Here is a 20,963-nt window from a genome sequence, read left to right on the forward strand (position 1 = left end):
CTTTTTAATCTTTCCTTAATTGTACTGAGAGTCTCCAGCATTATCCCCAGAGAGAATTAGGCATAAAAGCTTAAGTAACTCGAACAAGTTCCCTTATAACTCAAGTCCTTTCAGAAGAGCATGATTTCTTTGAAGGACTCAGTTTTTCAAAGACCAAGTCATATAAAAATGATATTATAATGCATATTTATTATGCTAAAACAAAAGGATGCTACTGTATCTCTTTCCACTGTCCTGTATTCAGGAATGTCTGGATCAGGTTTTGTGGAAATTAACAGAATAAAGTCTGTCTATTTTGGAAAATAAAGTGGTTAACACACTTTGCACTAGTAGTCAAAAAAGATATTTTCCAAAGGTTGAGAGGTAGAACATAATATTAAATAGAAATTACTCAAGAAACCATCAGAGGTTAAAATGTAAGCAAACTGAATTATATCAGGAAATATTAAATGCAGGATGGCAAGATTTAATTTTAAATGCTGATTATTTATCACCCTCAAACAAATAGTATACAAGCCTGGTTTAGAGCCAAGTACAGCATCTAGAAAGATAAGAGTATTTTATCAATGTAATCTAAAATGAACAGAAGTTCAGTCAGAAGATAGTGTGTAAATTTTTATTTGTGAGTTTCAGTTTTCTTTTAACTTCTTAATTTGAGATTTAACTGAGGAACTATTTAAGCAGAGTTCAGAGGAAATACACACTAATGGTCTTATCTAAGGCATGAGGTAAAGGACAAAGAAACTGAGCCTTAAGAATCACGTCAGACTAATGGTATGAATCCAGAGTTTCTGATAAACCATGGCGTTCAACAATAGTCTGTAACAGAAGTATTAGAGGAAAACATCCACTTCATTACAGAGTATAAAAATACAGGGAGTACATGCCTTAGAAGGCCACCATGTCTAATTAGGTGCTGTTCTTGAATATTTGTGGCATAAACAACCATTCACCAAAATAAATTTTAAAAATCCATGAACAGGTTGTTCCATAAATCCCCTTGAGATTTAAGCACTTCAGAGGGCCTGGAGGCCCCTCAGGGCATCTTTCAGGCCTGATATTTTCACTTTGCTGGTGAACATATTTCTAAGAATTTTGTAGCTTGCTGAACTAATGGAATTAGAGCAACACCCACCAACCCTGAGAACTATGTATTGGAATTCCACTGCTAAGACTGAAACAAGGATTGATTAAATAACAAGTACATGGATTATTTGGGTTTTTTTAAATCTCTTTCTCTTGATATCTGGGTTTGGCCATAATCAGCACAAATGACAAGCTGGGCCCTGTAATTCTTGTTCTCTGCCACAAGAGAGATATTCCATATGCAGTTCTTAGTCTTTTATATCTTCATTTTTAAGCATACTTCTAGGATGCCTAGAGTTTGTAAGACTTTGATAGAATTTACCTCAGTACAAGTATTGGGTTGACCATTTTGTTAAGCACCCCTGAACTACTAAGCCACAAAATCATTTGAGTGATTCCAGTCTCGTGCTCTCGCTATGTCAGTAGATAGAACCTGTTACAGAAGGGAAGAGGATAAAGAGCATTTAAACCTACTGCCAACGGCCTGTGCTGCATACTATACAAGGAGAAGGAAGCAATTAGTAATTACATGGGTTGAAATCCCGCAATGCTCATTGACTTCGGTAAGGTAGGGTTTCACCAAAGAGGGGAGGAACTAGTCTAAGGGAAAGGGCAAACATTGAACCTTACAGCTCTGATTATGACCAGGAAGAGATATCTATCAGAACTGGTCTAAGGCAAACAAAAGGCCCTCTCTTTTTTAGCCCATTTATTACTCCATATACTTAATAAATTGATAATGCCTGGGGTTTAGCTTGTTTTGAGTTTTAAGGTGTTGAATGCTCAGTCAAGGGAGAGCTTCCTTAAGGAAGCAGAAATTTACATTCCACTAAATAGGACTTGTAAGTTTCATTTTTCTTGCTACATGAAAGTGAACAGTTTTACAATATTTTTACAAAATACTTTACAAACTAAACAACACTGTCAGAATAAAAAATAAAAATATGCAATATAATACAATAGCCTTGCTTTTGGTTTGTGTTAATCTGCATAATAACTTCCACTGCCACAGATCTTCTTGTCAAAGATCTTCAATTTGTTTTAATGCCAGCAGGTTTAAGCTAATGGATTTTTAAAATGTCAATATTAAAACATATCCATTGATCTAATAAATGGTATCACATTATTTGTCTGACCCATTGTATAGTACAAGTAGAAAGCATGCATTCAAATGCAGCGTACAAGCATGCATTCTACAGGAATACGTTGAAGAAATATCCATTGCTCTAAAGCAACAAAAACTCATAGCTAAAAGGAAGCTTCTAAGGGCTTACTATTTTTTTTCAATACCAGTATTAATAGATTAACCTTTTGTGTAAGGAAGAGAAAGTACAACTCATCTGAAAAGAAACCAAAGAGTGAGATGATAGATCAGAAGATCAGAAAGGGTCAGTCTCCAGAAAAATCTCATCCACATAAGACACCACAGTTGAGTAAGGAACAGAAGGTCTGCGTCATTTGAAACTTTTGGATTTAAGCAAAGCCTTATGCAGTTGCTCACTTTGGTATCCATTCTAAGGCAGGAAAGGACACTGCTAACCCCAAATGCAGTTAGAACCAAAGCTCCAGGCAATCTGACACACAAGTTTGACAAGGCAAATATGAATTTAATGTAGTAATATATACAGACAATACATATTAGACAGACAGCAGATTATATACACACACATATCTACAAAGTCATAATTCTGTATTACACTTTTTTCTGTGACAGATGAAAAGGAGACACGTATTTGATAGTTAAAATGTATGTCTGAGAAAAAAAAGACAGAAACTATTTTATAAGCTTAAAAACTTATGATTCTTCTGAAAGACATAATGAAAGACCAAAAGTTTGCTCCCTGAAATAAGATTCACAGGCTCCCAGTTGTGTTTTGCAATATATGTTTTTGCCATTTAGCACATCATGCTTAGAGATACCACATTTAATAATACAATCTGCTGAGGATGAAAAGCATTTTCTTTGCTAATAAAAAAGCTGGTTATAGAAAGTGCAAGTTTGGCAGTAAAGCTTCAAAGAAAAATAGCAGCCTCAAAAACATCTGCAGACTTTAAGTGTATACATTTCAGTTTGTCAGATGTTCTTCTGTAATTTAAATATTTTAGGAATTAATCAAAATAATTTCTTTTCTTGAAAATCAGATGAATTCATATTTTTCAACTTTACCTCTAGCCATGATAAAATATGAGAAAACCAATAAATGAATTACTTAACATGGAGACTGACATGCTTGATGGATGTTTCTATTTCTTTTTATCCAAGAAGGAACCTCAAATAAGTCAAGCTTTCTGCAATATAATTTAAGACTCTTTGAAGTGCTAATAAACATATAAACATTTACAAAGGCTGTAAATAGGAGTGACAATATATTTTTGCACAGTGTCTGGTATAATGAGATTCAACAGGGGCTACATGCTGATGGGCATTGCTACAGTGACACAGAATTGCACCTAAGGGAAATGACATGCTGGTATGGTTTAAGAGAAGTCAGGTCTGCAAAGCCTTATTCTACCTCTGCATGATGATCAGTGACACAGTCACAAAATGCCGCTATTGAAATAGATTCAGAATAAACTGGGAGACTGAGGTGCAAGCTGACTATAGGGATGATATAATAGAACATGCATCAGGAAAGTTCGTTGCTGAGAGATATGAGGAAGGATCAGGCCTCTGCAATCAGCTTGTTATTTTTCAATCTTTTCAGCCACTTAAGGGGTGTCTGGAATGCCTGTGTCTGTCAGCTTAAACCAAGGATAACAACACAGAAAGGGAAACTCACAGAGTTAAAACTAACTGGATTCCTTGAGTTTCTGCAGAAATTGTGCCTTATTGACAATATTGAACATCATACATAATGGCACAGCAAATTATCTGAACTAGCATGGACAATTACTGATTATTAACTTTTCAGTCATAATGCCATTATTCAGCAAAGAACACATCAAAGCAAGACTCTATCAAAAGATTTAACTCTTCCATCAGTACATATCACACCAAGAGAAAAACTGTATTACTGAAGTGAAAAATCTACTTCCCAGATATGTTTCTGCACCATCAGTGGCCAGGGAGGTTATCTTAGGAGATATGCTGTCATAAACAATGTTCACAAAATCTGCATGCATTTTTTAAAACATGAAATGATTAATACACACGAATCAAAGCAGCCGTCACTGTGTTGCTATGCTGACAAACATGGCTTGTTCTGATGTAAGTTTGGCTACTGAGGATAGAGTGCCATTCCATACTTGTTTAAATCTGCTCTACCAGATAAAGCATCGCTCGCTAAAATTAGAAATGTTTGACAAAGCAAAACAAGAGGAAAAAACCTTAAAAGCATATTACAAGGATGGTCAAAACCAACATAACAGAAGCACTAAAGGCCAGACTCTGCTCCCATTTAGCTCCATGTGTAACAAAGCAGTTGTGCTGTATTCATTTGAAATATGCTCAACTCACACCAGCAAAACCAGGAGCACAATCTGCAACTTCTTGGTATAATAACAATTTTGGAATCTTTCCCTGCTACTCACTTGCATGCTTTATCAGTATTAACACAGAAGGTATGAAGGTGGGATGTTCGCTATTTTCAAAGCTCTACTCACATCTTGCCAAATCTGTGTTTACTGTCATATTCTAAAGCTGGGGAGGGGAGGAGGGCTTTTCATATTCCTCCTCCTTCCATGTGTTACTCTATGAAAAAAAATCTCCTTCTTGCCTATCATCACTTCATTTTTCAGTGTCTCTCACACTAGCTCTGTTTCTTTGCATACAAAATTGAATTGGTCATCAGCTGAAGATTTGCAGACAGCATAAGGCAACAGATTCCACACATTTGGGTCCTTCCATGTCTTCCTTCTGTGTTGTATTCTGTATGTGATAACATGGAATAATTCTCCCCTATTCTGAAAAGATGGCTATTTGAGAGGTTGGTGAACACAGAACTCCATCTACATTGCTAATGCAGGTTACTACAACTTGATCACCTTTACATTTCTCAAATGAAACCCCATCAGAGAGACAAATCATCAAGCAGAGTTTGAGCAGTCAACGAAGAGTATGACATGAAGTGGGTAAAGATAGCTGAATGTTCCATGACCACCTTTTTATATTTTTGTAGGTCTCCAAGCACTACACTATTTTAAATCACATGATCACCCATCCTGCAAAGCTAAATATTCTGTACTTTATTAACTATAGTTTTATACGTCTACTATCTTTGCCTATGGGAAATCAGTAAATTGGAGCAAAGACTTCTGCAATTGATTACTGGGCAAGAAACTGGCAGAGCAGTATACCGTAAATCAAGCTGATAGTTTAGGGGCTGTACATGAACCTGATTTTTTTGTTTGATTCACACCTCCCAGTATTTCATTTCTCAGATAAAATTTAATCTCTCACTTAAATGAACTGGAAAAAATTTCTAGTATGGAATACTCATTGGTGAAAAAGTGCATTAGAAAGTACTGACATTTACATGAGATTCCTAATACACCTTAAACATGTTGAAGTATTCAGAATCCCACCAGAGAAAGAAGCAAGAACATTTTCAATTAACAGTGTAACATGTTTTCTTGTTGCCTAAGACAAGCAAAAGGCTGCCTCTCTGCAATGCTGCCTACTATACTACACTGCAAAACACCTACATGAGATTCAGTAACAAAGCTTGATAAAGAATGTACTTACAGCATGGTCAAATAAACAAAAATCCTCAGATGTTCATTTTCATTAATGCATTTTTACAGTGCCTTTGTAATTCCTACTGCCATAATCCTGCCATATAAAATGAGGCATAAGATTATATTATACCTTGATATAAAGGATATGATACCTTAAAAAGACAAACTGATATTACACGCAAATGCACTGAGAGCTGTGGTCTCAATTCCAATGCACTTAAACCTTAATCAGAAATCTCACTGAACAGTGCTACAATGTTTAAACCAGCACATCACTTCATACATATATTTCCTACACAGCATTCCATTGAAATGGTATGTAAATTTCTTCTGTTCTGACAGAGGATCTGTTTTTAAACTAGCTCATTAAAAACTAACATTCACAGTGTTCAGAAAACAAAGATGATAAGAAAGCTGCTTCTCCCAAGGCTATAATTTCAGAGCAATGAAGTCTGCTGAGGGCTACTGAATTACCATCAGATGGGCAAAAGCAGGAAGCAAGTTACGCTGCTGTTTATCAGACTACAAGAAGTGTAAGTGCTGCTGAATATGAATAAAAAAGAATTAAAATATTCATTCTGACCTTTATAGGGGCCAAGACTCCCTCTCTCCAAAGTTACTGCATACTGGAGTAATAGATGTTCTTCATTTACTCAAGATCAAATGTTTCTCAAGGCATGTTCAGTAACTTCTAACATAATCTTATTCCACACAAAAGGAAATTGGTTATTTGTGTGTTATCCAAGGAAGACTGAGTAATTCACTGTGGTAGGAAAGACCTCTAAAAATAAGTCACCTCTCAGCAGATTCACTCCCTTCCTGTCTGAGTTTGAATCAGTTTGCAACTGCATGAAAGGACAAAGCTTGAGGATGAACTACAGAGAACTGTAATGATAATACTGCTCAAATACATTCATTTGACTCCTACTCTGTTTAAAAGAATCCAACTATTATGGGTGGAGCAAGCCAATGACCCAACAGGATGTGCATGACCAGAGCTCCTTGTGTGCAGCCCTTCTGCTTTCATGTTTATTTTTGGATGTATTTTCCTTTGTGCTTTGAAACAGTTTTTTGGGCAAGGCAGCTAGCACCACACTCACTCACTGATGTTGAGGAGGGAAAGCAAGTTCTTATTAACACAAAGACTACCTCTTCCTACAGATTCATAGAGCGCCATGGAAGTCTTCAGTGTTATAACAGTGAAGAAGCTTTTTTCATGTTTGGTACTGCTTCTCAGAGATGAAGGCCAGGAACAATAAGTGCACAAAGGCACGTCACCAGTGATTCCCATAACCTCCTACAGTTTCTTCATCGGGGAACAGTGTTCAGCTGTGTGAGAACCTTAACCAGTGATTTAATCATCTCCAATCTGCTACAGCAGCCATTGATAGAAAACAAGTCTCCAAGGATGAGTAAATGCAAAAGATTGACAGATGTTCCCGAACAGGATGCTACTTCAACAGACACACTCTTTAAAGAAATGACTAGGCCACTTTAACTGGTAATTGTTGTTATCAGGACAATATTATTTGTTTTGACCAGCATTCCCTGGCTGTTAATAATGGAGTTCATAGAAAATATTTCTGTATTTAAATGGTTGATTGAATACATGGTTCTGTATATTACAGAAGACATTATATTTTTTATAAAGAATATCCTACCTTTTCCTCAAAGAGTATTTAAATTTATAAAACTGACAGAAGAATAGTAATAAAAAAGAAAAAAAAAGTCCAAGTTTACAGTAAAATTAAAATTTGCAGTCTTGGAATTTCCATGCTTTGTATGCCAAAAATCTTTAATCAGTTAACAGAGAGTTTTCATTTGTTCTTGCCCTCAAAAGAGGGAAAAAGTAAATTTCCCCAAAAGTAAACTTCATGGGGGGGAAAAAAAAAACAACAAAAAACTTAATCATACATAAAATTTATTTTTACACTTCTGTTATTAATAATAAAAAATCTAAATATTTTATATATAATAACTTTAAATATTCTAATATTTTATTAATAATAAAAATTCACAAAGGAGTAAGTATTTTAAGAATTCCAACCCTACAGTTTACTTAGATTGTTTTTAAGCAACAGTAATAAATTATTTTTGAGTTATTCAACCATTTTTTTATGGAGAAACTACTTCTTTCTGGAATTAAATTCTCACTATCTGAAGAGTTGAAATTTTCATGCACTACATAATTTTTATGCTTTTACCATATCTGGATTGTAATGACACTGACATTGTTGCCTTTTCCCATTTTTCCCATGGTACTACTGATAGTAAATATCTGTGATCCATTCTTGACTTGTGTGGGTTTTCATTAAAAACAAATTTAAAAAATATCTGAATGGCATGTCATTGTATCAATGACCATTTCCTTATATGGGCTTTGTCACAGCAAAGATATATGAATCTTAGGATAAGACAGACAGAACAACACAGCATTCATAACATAACAAAAAGTTGCCCTGAAGTATTTACTTTTATAATAATAACAACAACAATAATATACTGTTGCTGTTGCTAGTATATTTGGGGGAAATTTTCTGAAAGAATTTTCTGTCTGATTTGATCATTCTCAGTTTATCGTAGGCTTTGGGATTAGTAGATTGCAAGGAAACAAATATTGACTTGGAAAAAAATTAACAACTTAATTCTACCTCAGACTAACCAGCAAAGCTCTATTTCATGGTATGATTTTCCACTCACTAAGAGCACAGAGATAGACTCCTTGAAAGAAAGCCCACCAAAATACATTCAAATTTCACTTTTAAACCGTACCAAAGGCCAAGAAGCACCACAAAGCCAAACTCTGGTCTGTGACTGACACCTGCAGCATCTATGACATGCTCTACTGCACAGTTTCATAAAATCTGCAAGATACAAGATGTGTGCTAAGGCTCCCTATGATAGCTCCCAATACTTTCAACGCACATGACCTTTTCCAAAAACATCTATCATCAAAAAACTCATCAAAATCAACAACACTGTGTAGAAACAATGTTGTATTGGTGATTAAAGAGCAAATTACACCATCACTTTTGTTTTAAAACCACTTTAAATATCTTTGAAGGTTCAAGATTTTAAAGAGGAGAACTTATCCTCCACTCCTCCAATACTTCTGATAGGAAACCAAGAGTCTCTGAATGCTTAGCAGGAAAGTCATATACACAGCAGAAATGGTTCTACTTATACCAATTAAAAGTGAATTTAAAAAAAAAAAAGTTACTTGAGAAACCTACAGTTGGATTTATTCTCCTCCATCATGAGTTTGTAAAGCACTATCTACATTAAACATTTCTGACCACTGGCAAGTGTAACATATGTTAAAACAGATGAGACCACTAGCATATTTAATCTTTTAATGACAACTATAATGCAGCTGCTGTACAGAAAAAAGCATGAACTGCAGAAAAATACTGCACTGTTAATTTCTTCAAATTTGCTATGAGACTTTAGTAGCATTTTATTTTAGCTGTAGACATTGACAAAAAAAGGGTACAAATTATGACTATTCATTCAAAGAATGAAATCTGATATTGTCCAAGCACTCAATGTCAAGCACGTTTCATTCACACATTGATCTTTCATGCCGTGGTCAAGCTGCACTTTTAACCATGCTCAAGGCAATATATTTGCAGAGAGGTGATATTAGTGCTGTTTCCACAGTCAGTGTAGCTAGTTGTGGACTTGATTTTCTTTCTGATAGCCTTACTTTAGTACTGCTTTAGGACAATTAATTGGAGTATAATACTGTTCTTTCTCAGGAAAAGAGAAAGCCAAAAAAAAAAAAAAATCCATCTGTCCGCACTTAGGAGAAAAGCTGAACTAAAATGCTACTACCAGCATCCATTTCTTAAATATAGTTTGTGTCCCTAGATCTGCAACTTTAGGACACTGTTGTGCCTTCTGACAGCTCTACACAACACCTAAATTTGTACAGTCACCATTTAAAACAAGCTGGCAGTACAAATTGGCAATAGTTTAAGTCAGGTCAACAGGATGCATTCCAATTGCCAGAACACTTCTCAAATCAAGTGTAATGGTTAGAAAAATGCAAACTGATTGAAGTTCAGTAACTTTGCACAGTAACATATTAATGAAGTCTTCTCAGTGTGGATACCAAAGTACACACAGATTATAGAATGAAGAACCTCAGCACTATGTTCTCCACAAAGGAAAGTTTTAAGGGAATTCACATGTAATCAGTATCTTAATTTTTAAGTGATCTTGATCCATCTGCAAATTCTAAACCCCTTACAGCTGGTGATGAGACAGAAGTAAATGAGAACAATTTAAAATATCAGAGTATATGAAGGATAGACTCTCCTCAAAGGCTGGCAATAAAAGCAAGTTTAAGGCTAAGAAAGCAACACCTGCAGTATACAAATAAATTCCACCAGAAATTTCACCTAAGTTATTTCATTAGAAGAAGCCCGCAAGAAAAAATACAGGACTATGCAATCATGCAGAATATGAAGCACTAAAAAGAAGTAAAAAGACTTTCCTTTTTGTCCAAACTAATTTAAAAGAATTATTACTTTGCTTACAGTATAAACGTGCTTATATTTCATTAGAACCACTTGAAAGGTTAAATCATTTTTTTCTGTATAAACTACAAATAAATCTGAATTTACCTCCCAAAGTGCTTTAAAGTCCTTCTGCTCAATTCGCAGGAGCTCGCTATATTCTCTGGTAACAATGGTAGCATGGCGAGGAGTGTTATCCAGGATGGACTCTCCAAAAGCAGTTCCTATTCCCAGAGTGCATATTGTCACAGCATCCTTTGAATCAAAAATAAAATGACACATATTAAATATTTCAGGACGTTTTAAGTCTTTATGTCCCTTTTGATAATGACACTGCCTTAAGATTCTTCAGCAATTTGTTTTAAAAGAAAATGAATTTAAAAGGCCAACAAAAAAATTAGTATATTGATTAACAACACAGGAAGCTTCAGTGTGGAAGTAAGTAGGACTTCTGTTTTCTATGACCATCAGTTGACTTAGACATTTCTGTCTGCAAAGCAGAGAACACAAGAGTCACCTTCACCTTTGGAAGAAATTTATGGCCTCTGTTTATCTACCTCTAAAGACTGTTGTGATGATGAGATTCTTTAGAAATATCAGAGGTGATGAGAAGATAACTAGCATCTGAAATTCAATCTTGGAATATAAATTTCTGCCCTATATAGGCTACCCTCATCACTAAGAAAATTTGGCTGTTACATTTCCTCAGTAAACATAGCTTCCAATTATAATATCCTCTTGTATTTATAATGCATGTCGCTATCATACAAGGTCTCTGCACAATGCAGTTGTGCAGTTTAACCAACTCTTGGCCTTCCTATTGAAAATGCCAGTAAATCTCTCAACTGTTAATGAATGCCTGCTGATGAAACACCAGACTAAAAAAACATAAATTCTTTTCACATAAGTCAGGGATTTCAAGAAAACTATTAAAGTCCGAAACAACCTAGAATATTCAGGATGATCCCAAACAAGCAGTAAAGTCCACTTCAAAAGAGTCTATATGAGCACATGCCCTTCATGGGATAGAAAGATATCTAAATCAATCCCCCTTGGCCAGGAACTCCTCTGTAATAGTTCCAATATAAATTATGAGCTACTGCAGACAAAAAAATTAGACTACTAGAAATTAAATAACTTGCTGAATCAAGATCTTTAGATACATGTTCTGTTTTAAACTTCAAAGTCGTTATGTTCCTGAGCACAGGCTTGAAGCTGAACACTTACATGTGTCTCTCTTTAAGCTGGGCCTTAACTGACTGTCTTTTGAGGAATTAAAAAAAATAGCAGCAGCATTAAAAATTTAAACTGATACAAACTACACTTTACTAAGGAAATCATACATGCACATAGACAAACACACATTAACATATAAAAACACTTTAATTTTACTTGATACATTAGAAATATACTTTAATTCTAAAATGTAGGATTCATGAAATGTCTACAAAAACAAAAGCAGAAATTCTGCCATCCCATCCACGACATCCTTGTATCTGATAATCCAGCACAGACGCATGAGAATATTTCAGCATCATTTTCTGTGTTTGAAATTGCATTGTTTTTCCTTTCATGCATCTAATAAGTGGTAATAGGCAAATGTTATTAAGATCAAGTTAGTAGCTTTATAATTGCATTACAAAGACAAATGCCCATAATAGTCCAGTTCCCTGAACCATATCAAATTGCTTTTGCACAGATATTACCATGTAAAATCATGTGTTCTGGAAAACAAAATCAATTATGTCTTAGAAAAGATCTAGGAAAATTTTACCATCAGAAATAAATTTTCAAGGCAGGCAAACATGAACAGGCATTGTTTAACAGAAAGAATATTTGGGAATGAGCAACTATGCACCTAACAGAAGCCTCTACAAACCACCTATAATACAGGTTATATGCTAAAGTTCTGCCTTAACAAGCTTTCAGAGCTGAAACACTATATGCATGCTACCATACTCACAACTGTACTCAAAGGAGCTGCAAAGAAAATGTGCCTACTGCTCACACAAAATTTGATCTCCAGGTCTCCACTATATTATTCTCAACTTTATTTAGGAAGTTCAGATATAAGATCTTTGTTTAGGACAGAATAACCAAATAGCCTGGAAGAAAAAAACACTTTTAAATTAGGTGGATCATAAGCAATATTTACATATTCCCACTTCTTTCTCACTCCCTTCCTTCCCTCCAAAAACATAAAATTCTTTGAAATGCTGCACCTTTTTTGATTCTTTATAGCCCTAAAGAATATATCTTTAAAGACAGAACAGAGAAGATGGGAAAAGGAAAGGTGTTGGTTAAGGAACCACCTTCTAAGATAACTTCTGATGAGGCAGCTGTTCAGCCTGAGAAATAAATTAACATTGTGGGGTGTTAAGTCAAGGAACTGGAATGGTCCTATCTACGTTCATTAAATAAAAGTCCAGGCTTCTACCAGGTGAAAGTTCTTTCGGGTTTTTCCCTAGCCATCATTGCTCTCCATAGAGAAGCAGTTCCACAGCCAGCTAGGGAGCAAGCCCATCTATCTTCTTCAAGATTGCACAGCCCCATTTTCTCTCTGCCCCTTGTTTATACATCTCCAGTCTCCTGGGGAGTCAGGTGTGCGTTTCCTATTACACCTGTTAAACTTACACTCAAGAATCTCCTGCTGTTCAATGTAGACTTCAGGAGGACTGCTGGTAGCTCAAAACTCAGTTTGCTGTTCCCCTCTGCAATCCCAGAAGCAGCAGGGGGTTCTAGCTACCGGTAACCAGCTAAAATTCACACAGCTATTTAAAAGGCAGTATTAGAGACTTAGAAAGATGAGATTGTTTCCATGGCTATCTGTCCTATGAACACACTATAAAATGGTAGTGTTCAAATCAAAGGCTGTTTATGTATTCAGTTTCACTGACTCTCACTGGCAGGTGAGACACATGCAGTGAAAGAGTTGTTAAACCACCACCCCTTCCCATCAATCTTAAATATTACTGAATTTGTAAGACCATTCTTACAGAATGGATGAGAATAAGAAACAAGGCTCTGCTTTACTCCTTCCCCCACCATCACAAGGCACATCCCTGCATGCTCCCACCTGACTGTGACACTCTATTTTCCAACCTGGCAAACAGAATTTTTGTACTGTGTGTAAACAAAATCATGGCATAATCATGGCATCTGAAAGAGAAATTAAGAAAATAGGAAAAAAAAATAAGAGTGCTATGTTGACAGGGATTGGGGACTTTTCTTTGAAATTTTAGTTTATTCAACATTTGAGTTTAAAAGGCAGTTGATGTAGCTAGTTTGTTTTTAATTTCATCATTTCCCCACACCTTGTACCTTTACCTCATCTCTGCACCTGCATCCCTCCAGGACTCTATACCATCTCCATGTTTAATTGGAGATCTACAAAAGCTGGAATTTTTGAAAGTTTTCTTATTATTACTTTGACACAGTTCAGTTTGTTCCAGGCAAACATTTCCTTTTATAACAGTGAAACCAAAGGATACACATGAAAGTCAACTATCTGTTCTATGAAGTGATTTTCCTGTTCCATTACCTCCACTGGAGTATTTTTCAGCCATTCAGATAGGAAATCCTTATCAAACTATTTTTAATGATAACAGAGAAATATCTTCCTACACTAGAACTGCAGTTTGCCAACATATGTTAGGCCATCCTCTTTACACAAGACATGGCTATTTGCTTAAAGAAGGCTTCCAGAAAAACTGTGACCAACTTCTCTTCTAGCTCCTAATTAAAATATTTACAGATTAGATTAACCATACTGTAATAACATATTCATAATTTCCATACCTTTCTATCTGATCCTCTAAAAGCCACCTGCAATGTCTGGGACATTTTCCTAGGTTATCTGACAGACAGAAGTGAAATGATTTTTCTATTTTAACTTTTAATAAGCTAAATTCCAAACCAAAATTTTTACAACCATGACACTGTGGAGCTCAGCATGGGCCAACACACCCTGCTTCTCAGCTGAGTACATCAGTCCAGCCAATCTCCTGTGTTAAAATGGGTAAAGCAATTCTCATGTTCAAACTAAATAATTTAAAGCTAGCTTGGGTATATTCACACTATACTACAGACTACAGTACAAACCTATGTCACAACTTCACATAGGTTATTTCCAAAATACATAATGGCTATTTACATGCATACATAGTGGTATTTACACGCAGAAAGCAGTACTGCAAAGACTGCCCTGCTTAAATCCCTTTCATTGTTTCCACCTCGTCTTATCACATACCTCCTTTGTTCTCAGTTTCAAACAGCCAGGAAACTCTTCCCCTTCTCACATGGACATCTGAACCTCTTTCTTCACAGTCATTCTTCTCAGCAACGACACTAATTTATTTGGCTTTTGATCCCCAGCCCTCTGCATCTTCCTACAACTGGCACTGCTGTACCACCCAAACACCCAGAGCTCCTCCTTTAGAGCTTTTCTTAAAAAGGCTAATTGTAAAGTGAATGTCCTGTATTCAGTTTGTTCTGTTTTAAAAAACTGGCCAACTTACTAGCAATAACCGGAAGACTACAGCAAAACTGCAGATCAAATTGCTATTTGGTCTTTGTCTTTCTTCTCTTCGTTCCTTCCCATTTTATCACATAGGAATATAAATCTTAATCATTTGGGGCAAAAGGCTCTGAATCTAAGTAAAACACAATGTTGCAGAATCTGACAAAAATGTCACACTGATGCTTTTGTCATAAAGCATTTACTCCCAACTTTATTCTGAGACATTACCAACAGTTATCCTTCAGAACCCGTTCATTCCCAAATTAGAGTTCAGAAATGAAACATACACAAGGTAGTATTTTTAAGATAACACCAAACTAGGAATATCTCTGAGGAATTCTTATGACTACATACCTTGGTTGTAACATTGGGTAGGTAACAGTCTCAAATAAAAATTAAATTCAGAATCTGTTCATAACTGAGGGTAAAGACCTCCTTCTGACAGATTCTAAACAGGCTGCATTTTCTGTTTATTTTGAAGGGGACTTACTGTGTGACTTTTAAGTACAATATTTATCAGGGTATTTGTTACAAACAAGTTGAGGTAAGACCGAAACAGTGCATTACACTTACCTCTGCAATTCATAGTGTGACATTTTTACATTAAAAGAAAAAAAAAAGTCCTCTTCAGTCTCTTCTTGATTGTTGAATACCCAGAAAATTCATAAATAATTTGTACAGAAAGCAGACCAGCCACTGTTCAGGATGTACTAGATGGGCAATCCTGTCAGATCTCTGTATTGTAAATTGTATTGTCCCATTTCAATGGCAAATGAAAGTACCATCATGATCAGCAGGAGCTAGCATATTTTGCCACCTCAGTGGAACAGAACTAACAGTAATAGAGAAATCTGCTCTGGTCAAACTCTTTAAAACAGGTATATTGTGAGGAATATGATTTTCAAACTAGGCATTTCAGTATTAAACATTGCCTGTACTCAGCTTGCTATGTATTCTAACACTGCCCTCTTGTGACATAATACAGTTTTGCAAGCAGTCGGAAAGGATTTTTCCAAATCAATATGAAAGCAAGGCTTTATGAGATACTAAATATGTGTGTTCGTCTTTATTAAAACATTTAAATCAGTACATGGAATGCTTCCTCTTATCATATTGGCAAAAAAAAGGCAATTTCTGTTTATATGAATTCTCAATTTAGTCCTGATCAGTACTACTAACATTTTCTGTGATAAACCACAGGTATTTGCATGAGTAAGCTAAAAGGCAGCAAGAATGTGTAAGAATTAATACTTCACTAGCTAGACTGAAGTCTCGATCCATTAGTGCATTTAGATATAACTGCTAGTGCAAGACATGTATTTACATGTCTCTACAGTAGCAAAGGCCATTAAGACATTCTTAGTAAGCACCGAGTGTACAGGAACTTACTCCCTTAGTGGGAGAAAACTACCAAACACCAAAGGTGACTGCATGAAGAGTTAGCACATGTTAGCTGCTACACAACACATTTACTCCCAGGCTTGCTGAAATTTAAGTTCCCCAGATAGACAGATAAACACCTAGTAAAAGTGGAAGTAATACATTTTTAATCAAGATAATTGATTTTCCATATTTACATTAACCCTGTAGGCATCATCATATAATCACAGGATAATTCAATCTGCAAGAAAACTAGGGTGGTCACCTAGTACAACTTCCTGTTCATCTTAAAAGATTATTAATTGTGGCTAAAGATTCTTTAACCAATAGGAACCTAAATACAAAGCTGGCTTCTCTCTTCCTAGAAAAAGATGGCATAGTCTTTTTGTACTTACATGACACTACAAACTTCTAAACTTGTAAACTCAGGTAAACTTCTGTATCTCTTCTGCTCTGCTGGAAGTTTCTCATTAGCATTAGTGCCATTTATGGTATAATAGTAACAACAGAGCAAATAATCATTACTATGACTTTGCAAAGGAAGATTTGGCTCCTGGGTACTGTTATTGGAAAAGGTACTCCAGGGTAGGTTACAAGCATCTTAAGCATTTGTCATCCATTTCTAGCTGGGAGCACAATGCTGGCAACCAAGTCTGTGAGGGCTGCCCACCTATGAAGCTTCACTCTATTTCCTCCATCACCTGGGTTTGTAGTGAGCACAGTAGGCAGGGAGTGCTAGCATGTAATTCAAGCTCAAGAATGACCAGCACCATGCCAACAAGGAGGTACAGACAAGAATGAAACTGGGCACCTCAGAGCTAAAGGCAGGACAAGGAGCAGGAGACCAAGGATGGACAAGAAGGGACATGGTATAAACTCCCAATTTGGAGCAAATTCAGAAAAAATACTGGAATCAAATACTATTTAGGGTCCTCAACCACCAAACTTAATCCAGCACTGGAATGGTAAATGCATGAGCTGCTGTCCTTTTGACAGTGAGGCTGTATCCTATGGCAACGAGACAGTGGTAAGAAGTCAGTTCATTGTTCCTGTGAGAAGGAAACGTGAGGTTAAGAAATTACTGCAGAATATATTTTCCAGAACTACATTAATTGTAGTTCTGTAGTTTCCTACTAGCAGGAAAATGCAGTGAACCTGAACAAGCAGAAAAAAATATTTACGTTAGATTTCCACAAATGCCAATGTGTTCCCTCCTCCATCTAATGAAACAATTCAACACTTCAAACATATTCTTAATTTAACTTCCACATCCAGAACACTTTTGTGGATATATTTCCTTCTGACTCAGTAAAGAGCATTGGTCCTTAACAACAGTGTAGTGCCATCTTTTGGCAAACACCAGAAAATACTCCTGATTGCTTATACCTGCACAGAAAAGGGTTTCATAAGAGCCCAATACTATTCCACGTTGTGACAATACCGATGACAGCCAGGCCATGCTGAGAATTGCTCAAATTAGGCTAATTATACTCTCAATCAGTCTCTACTTAGTACTGTGAAGAGGTTGCTAAAAATAATTATATGAAAAAAAGTTCCTTTTGTATCTATCATTTTAGTGTAAGAAGTAGAAAGACCTGGTGCTCACACACTGCCCTGACTTGCATTCTGACTGGTGATGCAGTGCTCAACAGAGTGAAAAATCCAATTTCTGCCAATCTGCTATGAGCAAAAAACCTTTCCCAATCAGCCAAACTTAAGACAAAGAATATACCATCACCACCACCACCCCCCCACACATGCAATGTTCAGTCAAGGGGATCAAAGAGGGTAGTGTTATACTTCAGCTCCTGGATAAATCTACCATTCATGTGAAGACACATGTTAGAGGTACAACCCCAGGCTGAGCTACGTGATGGGACAATCCCAAATCTCAAACATGGGAGCAGGGCATGGCACATGATGCCTTCCCAGAAGACTCAACTAGCAGCAGGAAGTGCATGACTTGTCAGCATGACACTAGACAACATGGGTGGGAGACTCTCTCTGGGAGAAAAATCTCATCCTTTTTTTTCAGTAAAAATTTACTCGGAATTCTTAATTTTGTAAATCCAGGTGTGATAAGATACTGAGAAATTGCTTGCAGTTTGGGGGGAATTTTACTTGTTCTTCTATTTCTTAATACTGAACAGGTATTAACTCCAGGCTTCTGGTCTAACACAGCAGTAGTTCCGATATCTGATATTACTTCCCCATTTTTGCAGTGGTGACTGCAGTATGCCATTATCAGACTGCACTGTTGGTGGGTTTGGTTTGAACCTTCTGAACAAAAACAGAATTAAAATACTACCAGGGAATGAATTAACAACTCTTAGATCTTCTGCCTAACTTCATATGGCACTATTGGAAAAGACAGAGGAGTCTTGTTTCATATGAAAATACAGACCCCTTTTCAGAGCATTACATATCAGTTTTCTTGAAATCAATGGCATTATTTGCCTCCATAGACAAAGGACAACTAAGACTGAAGGAGACTCAGAGAAACATGCTTGTGATAAGAAAATATCTGTACAATGTATGTTGTTATCTACCTCAGCATAAGTCAAACCCTTTCTTTGTACTACTGACTGGATGGTTTCAATAAAAAATCTATTTTACCTGGTGGTTGCTTGTATCAGAAACCTTCACATCCAGTGATCCTGTCAGAACAGCATACCAGTTCGTCCCAATATCACCCTGACGGAATACTGGAAAGATGAAATCTTGTAAATAAACGCTCTCTCTTTAAGTTTAGCAACATTAACAAACATTTTCCATCATATTACTGTACTACTGTAGTCACTGCTGGTGTGATAGCATTTGCCATATCAGACTACTTACTTAGTATTACAATATTTCCAATGACACTGCAAAGCACCTATTTTAGTAAATTGGTCAATACACTACAGAAACAATGGAAACACATAGAGTTGCTTTACTCTTCTCCCCAGATTCCTTCTCTTTTACTGTTATCATAGTTAATAAACAAAACAAACAAACAAAACAAAAAAAAACCCTTTCTGAACAATGTCCCTTTGAAATTCAGATTCTTCCAATGCAGACACAGCTCCCACTGACTTTAGTAAGAGTTCTGGCTGAGAAGCAGCTGCAAGACTTTGATGTTCAGGCTTTCCAACTTTGTGATTACAGAGCATCAGAATTCCTATTACTCTAAGCAGTGCTGTGTGCCTAAAGCATGCCAGATTTACCTGAGGGGTACCTGAGTCTCTACTAAATACCACGGGTCTTCATCAGCTATTCCCCCGGTACAGCTCTGGGAACTCACACACTCCCAGCACAGGACTACCACTTATTTCCATATCAGCTTCACAGACCAAGCACAGTTGTCCACCTTCATCAGGCACACAGGCTGCCAGAGCAGGCACAGAGGTGTTGCACCCCACAGCAGTATGCAGCTCTGCAAATCTGTCTTGTGTTATTCAAAGTGGCTGCAAACCACACACTATTAGTGATATCCCTAGGTGATACACCTTTGCCCATGACATCACAAAGCACCTACAAAAGAAATCAATAATACATTTACAGGGGAAGAATGAGGCTTAAGTGCAATGACTTGCTTCTAATCTTTCAACAAAACAGTGGCAGAGTCCTCAATCCAATAATGTGTGGCTTGTTACCATAGATTCACCACACACTGTATTTGTAGAGCAAGCAGCACTTTAGTTCTGCCTTCGCCCACGACTAAGACTGTAAACATTTTTATAGTTGTTCCACTGATTGTGCTCTCTCATCGATCTCCTAGAGACAATCCCAGCCTAACCTCCAATTTTATCTACATAAAATAGATCATCACATGAAGCTCTCTTACATGTAATTCCTTTTTCCAGATTTTCATAATAACCACAGAGACATATCTGCTGGAGAAGATTTGGATGGAATTTCTCAAAAGCTTTCACTTCTTTCAGTCGTGTGAATATTATATCTACATCTTCACTGGAACGTTCCAAAGGTCTGCAAGAAAACAAAGGACAAAATTCTCAAGGGCTTTATCAGAGAAACAGCCCCACCTGCATGCACCAAATTTACAAATGTTTGCGTTAAACCTCACACTATAATATAAACCAATCAAAATGCATTTCACAGGTACCCTTCCAGTACATCATAACAACTGTCTGTTATCAACTTGAGCATGATTATTATCATTTCAACACAGGCAGTGTCCAGAAGTCCATTCAGCACCGAAGTCCTGCTGTAGCAATTACTGTAAAAGTACATATGATGATACAGTCCTTGTCCTAAAGAACTCCAAATGACGTATAGTTTTAAGTTTGTAAGGGAACACGAATAAACAGATGCCCAAACATACAAGAGGTCTGCAGAATCAGTGCCCAAAATAGAAGTTCTCTATTTGGCTAAAAGAAAAGCTTTAGATATCAGCAGTAATCCTGTATCCACATCTCTCTCCTGCATTTTACTGGGTACAAACTAACTTGACTATTTGGTTTTCTCACTTGCAAGCAATAAAGACAACTTTAATATACATTCTCACACAGTTCCTGACTCAATGTTGGGACAAATTACAGGCAAGCAAGAATCTTAACTGTTCATTGGTAAGGGTAAAGAGTTTTAATCCAAATATTTAAAATATTTAAAATCTATGACAGTAACACCTTTTAAAAAACAAGATTTCAAGAAAAATAAAAGTGTAGAACTCTCTCCAACAAGCTGCATGTTGACCAGCAGTTCAGCAGGTTCAGAGAACTAGAGAACTACTGCATATTTATGAAAGTAAGGTGATTAGCTCCATAACATACATTTTGAAT

The 20,963-nt window shown here is 36.4% G+C and overlaps 1 protein-coding gene across 1 annotated transcript in view; it reads right to left on the minus strand.

The window, feature by feature from the left end:
* Window positions 1–18,886, minus strand: part of RAPGEF4 (Rap guanine nucleotide exchange factor 4) — a 143,732-nt gene extending 124,846 nt beyond the window's left edge. The window contains exons 1-2 of the mRNA XM_026852182.1: window positions 18,799–18,886; window positions 10,392–10,538 (exon numbers count right to left, since the gene is read on the minus strand). Coding sequence (XP_026707983.1) covers window positions 10,392–10,465 — 74 coding nt within the window. The 5' untranslated portion in view covers window positions 10,466–10,538; window positions 18,799–18,886. The remainder of the gene's footprint in view (window positions 1–10,391; window positions 10,539–18,798) is intronic.
* Window positions 18,887–20,963: the final 2,077 nt, after the last annotated feature.

The sequence above is a fragment of the Athene cunicularia genome (assembly GCF_003259725.1).
Source record: "Athene cunicularia isolate RWA chromosome 7 unlocalized genomic scaffold, athCun1 chr7_part1, whole genome shotgun sequence".
NCBI classification, from domain to species: domain Eukaryota; kingdom Metazoa; phylum Chordata; class Aves; order Strigiformes; family Strigidae; genus Athene; species Athene cunicularia.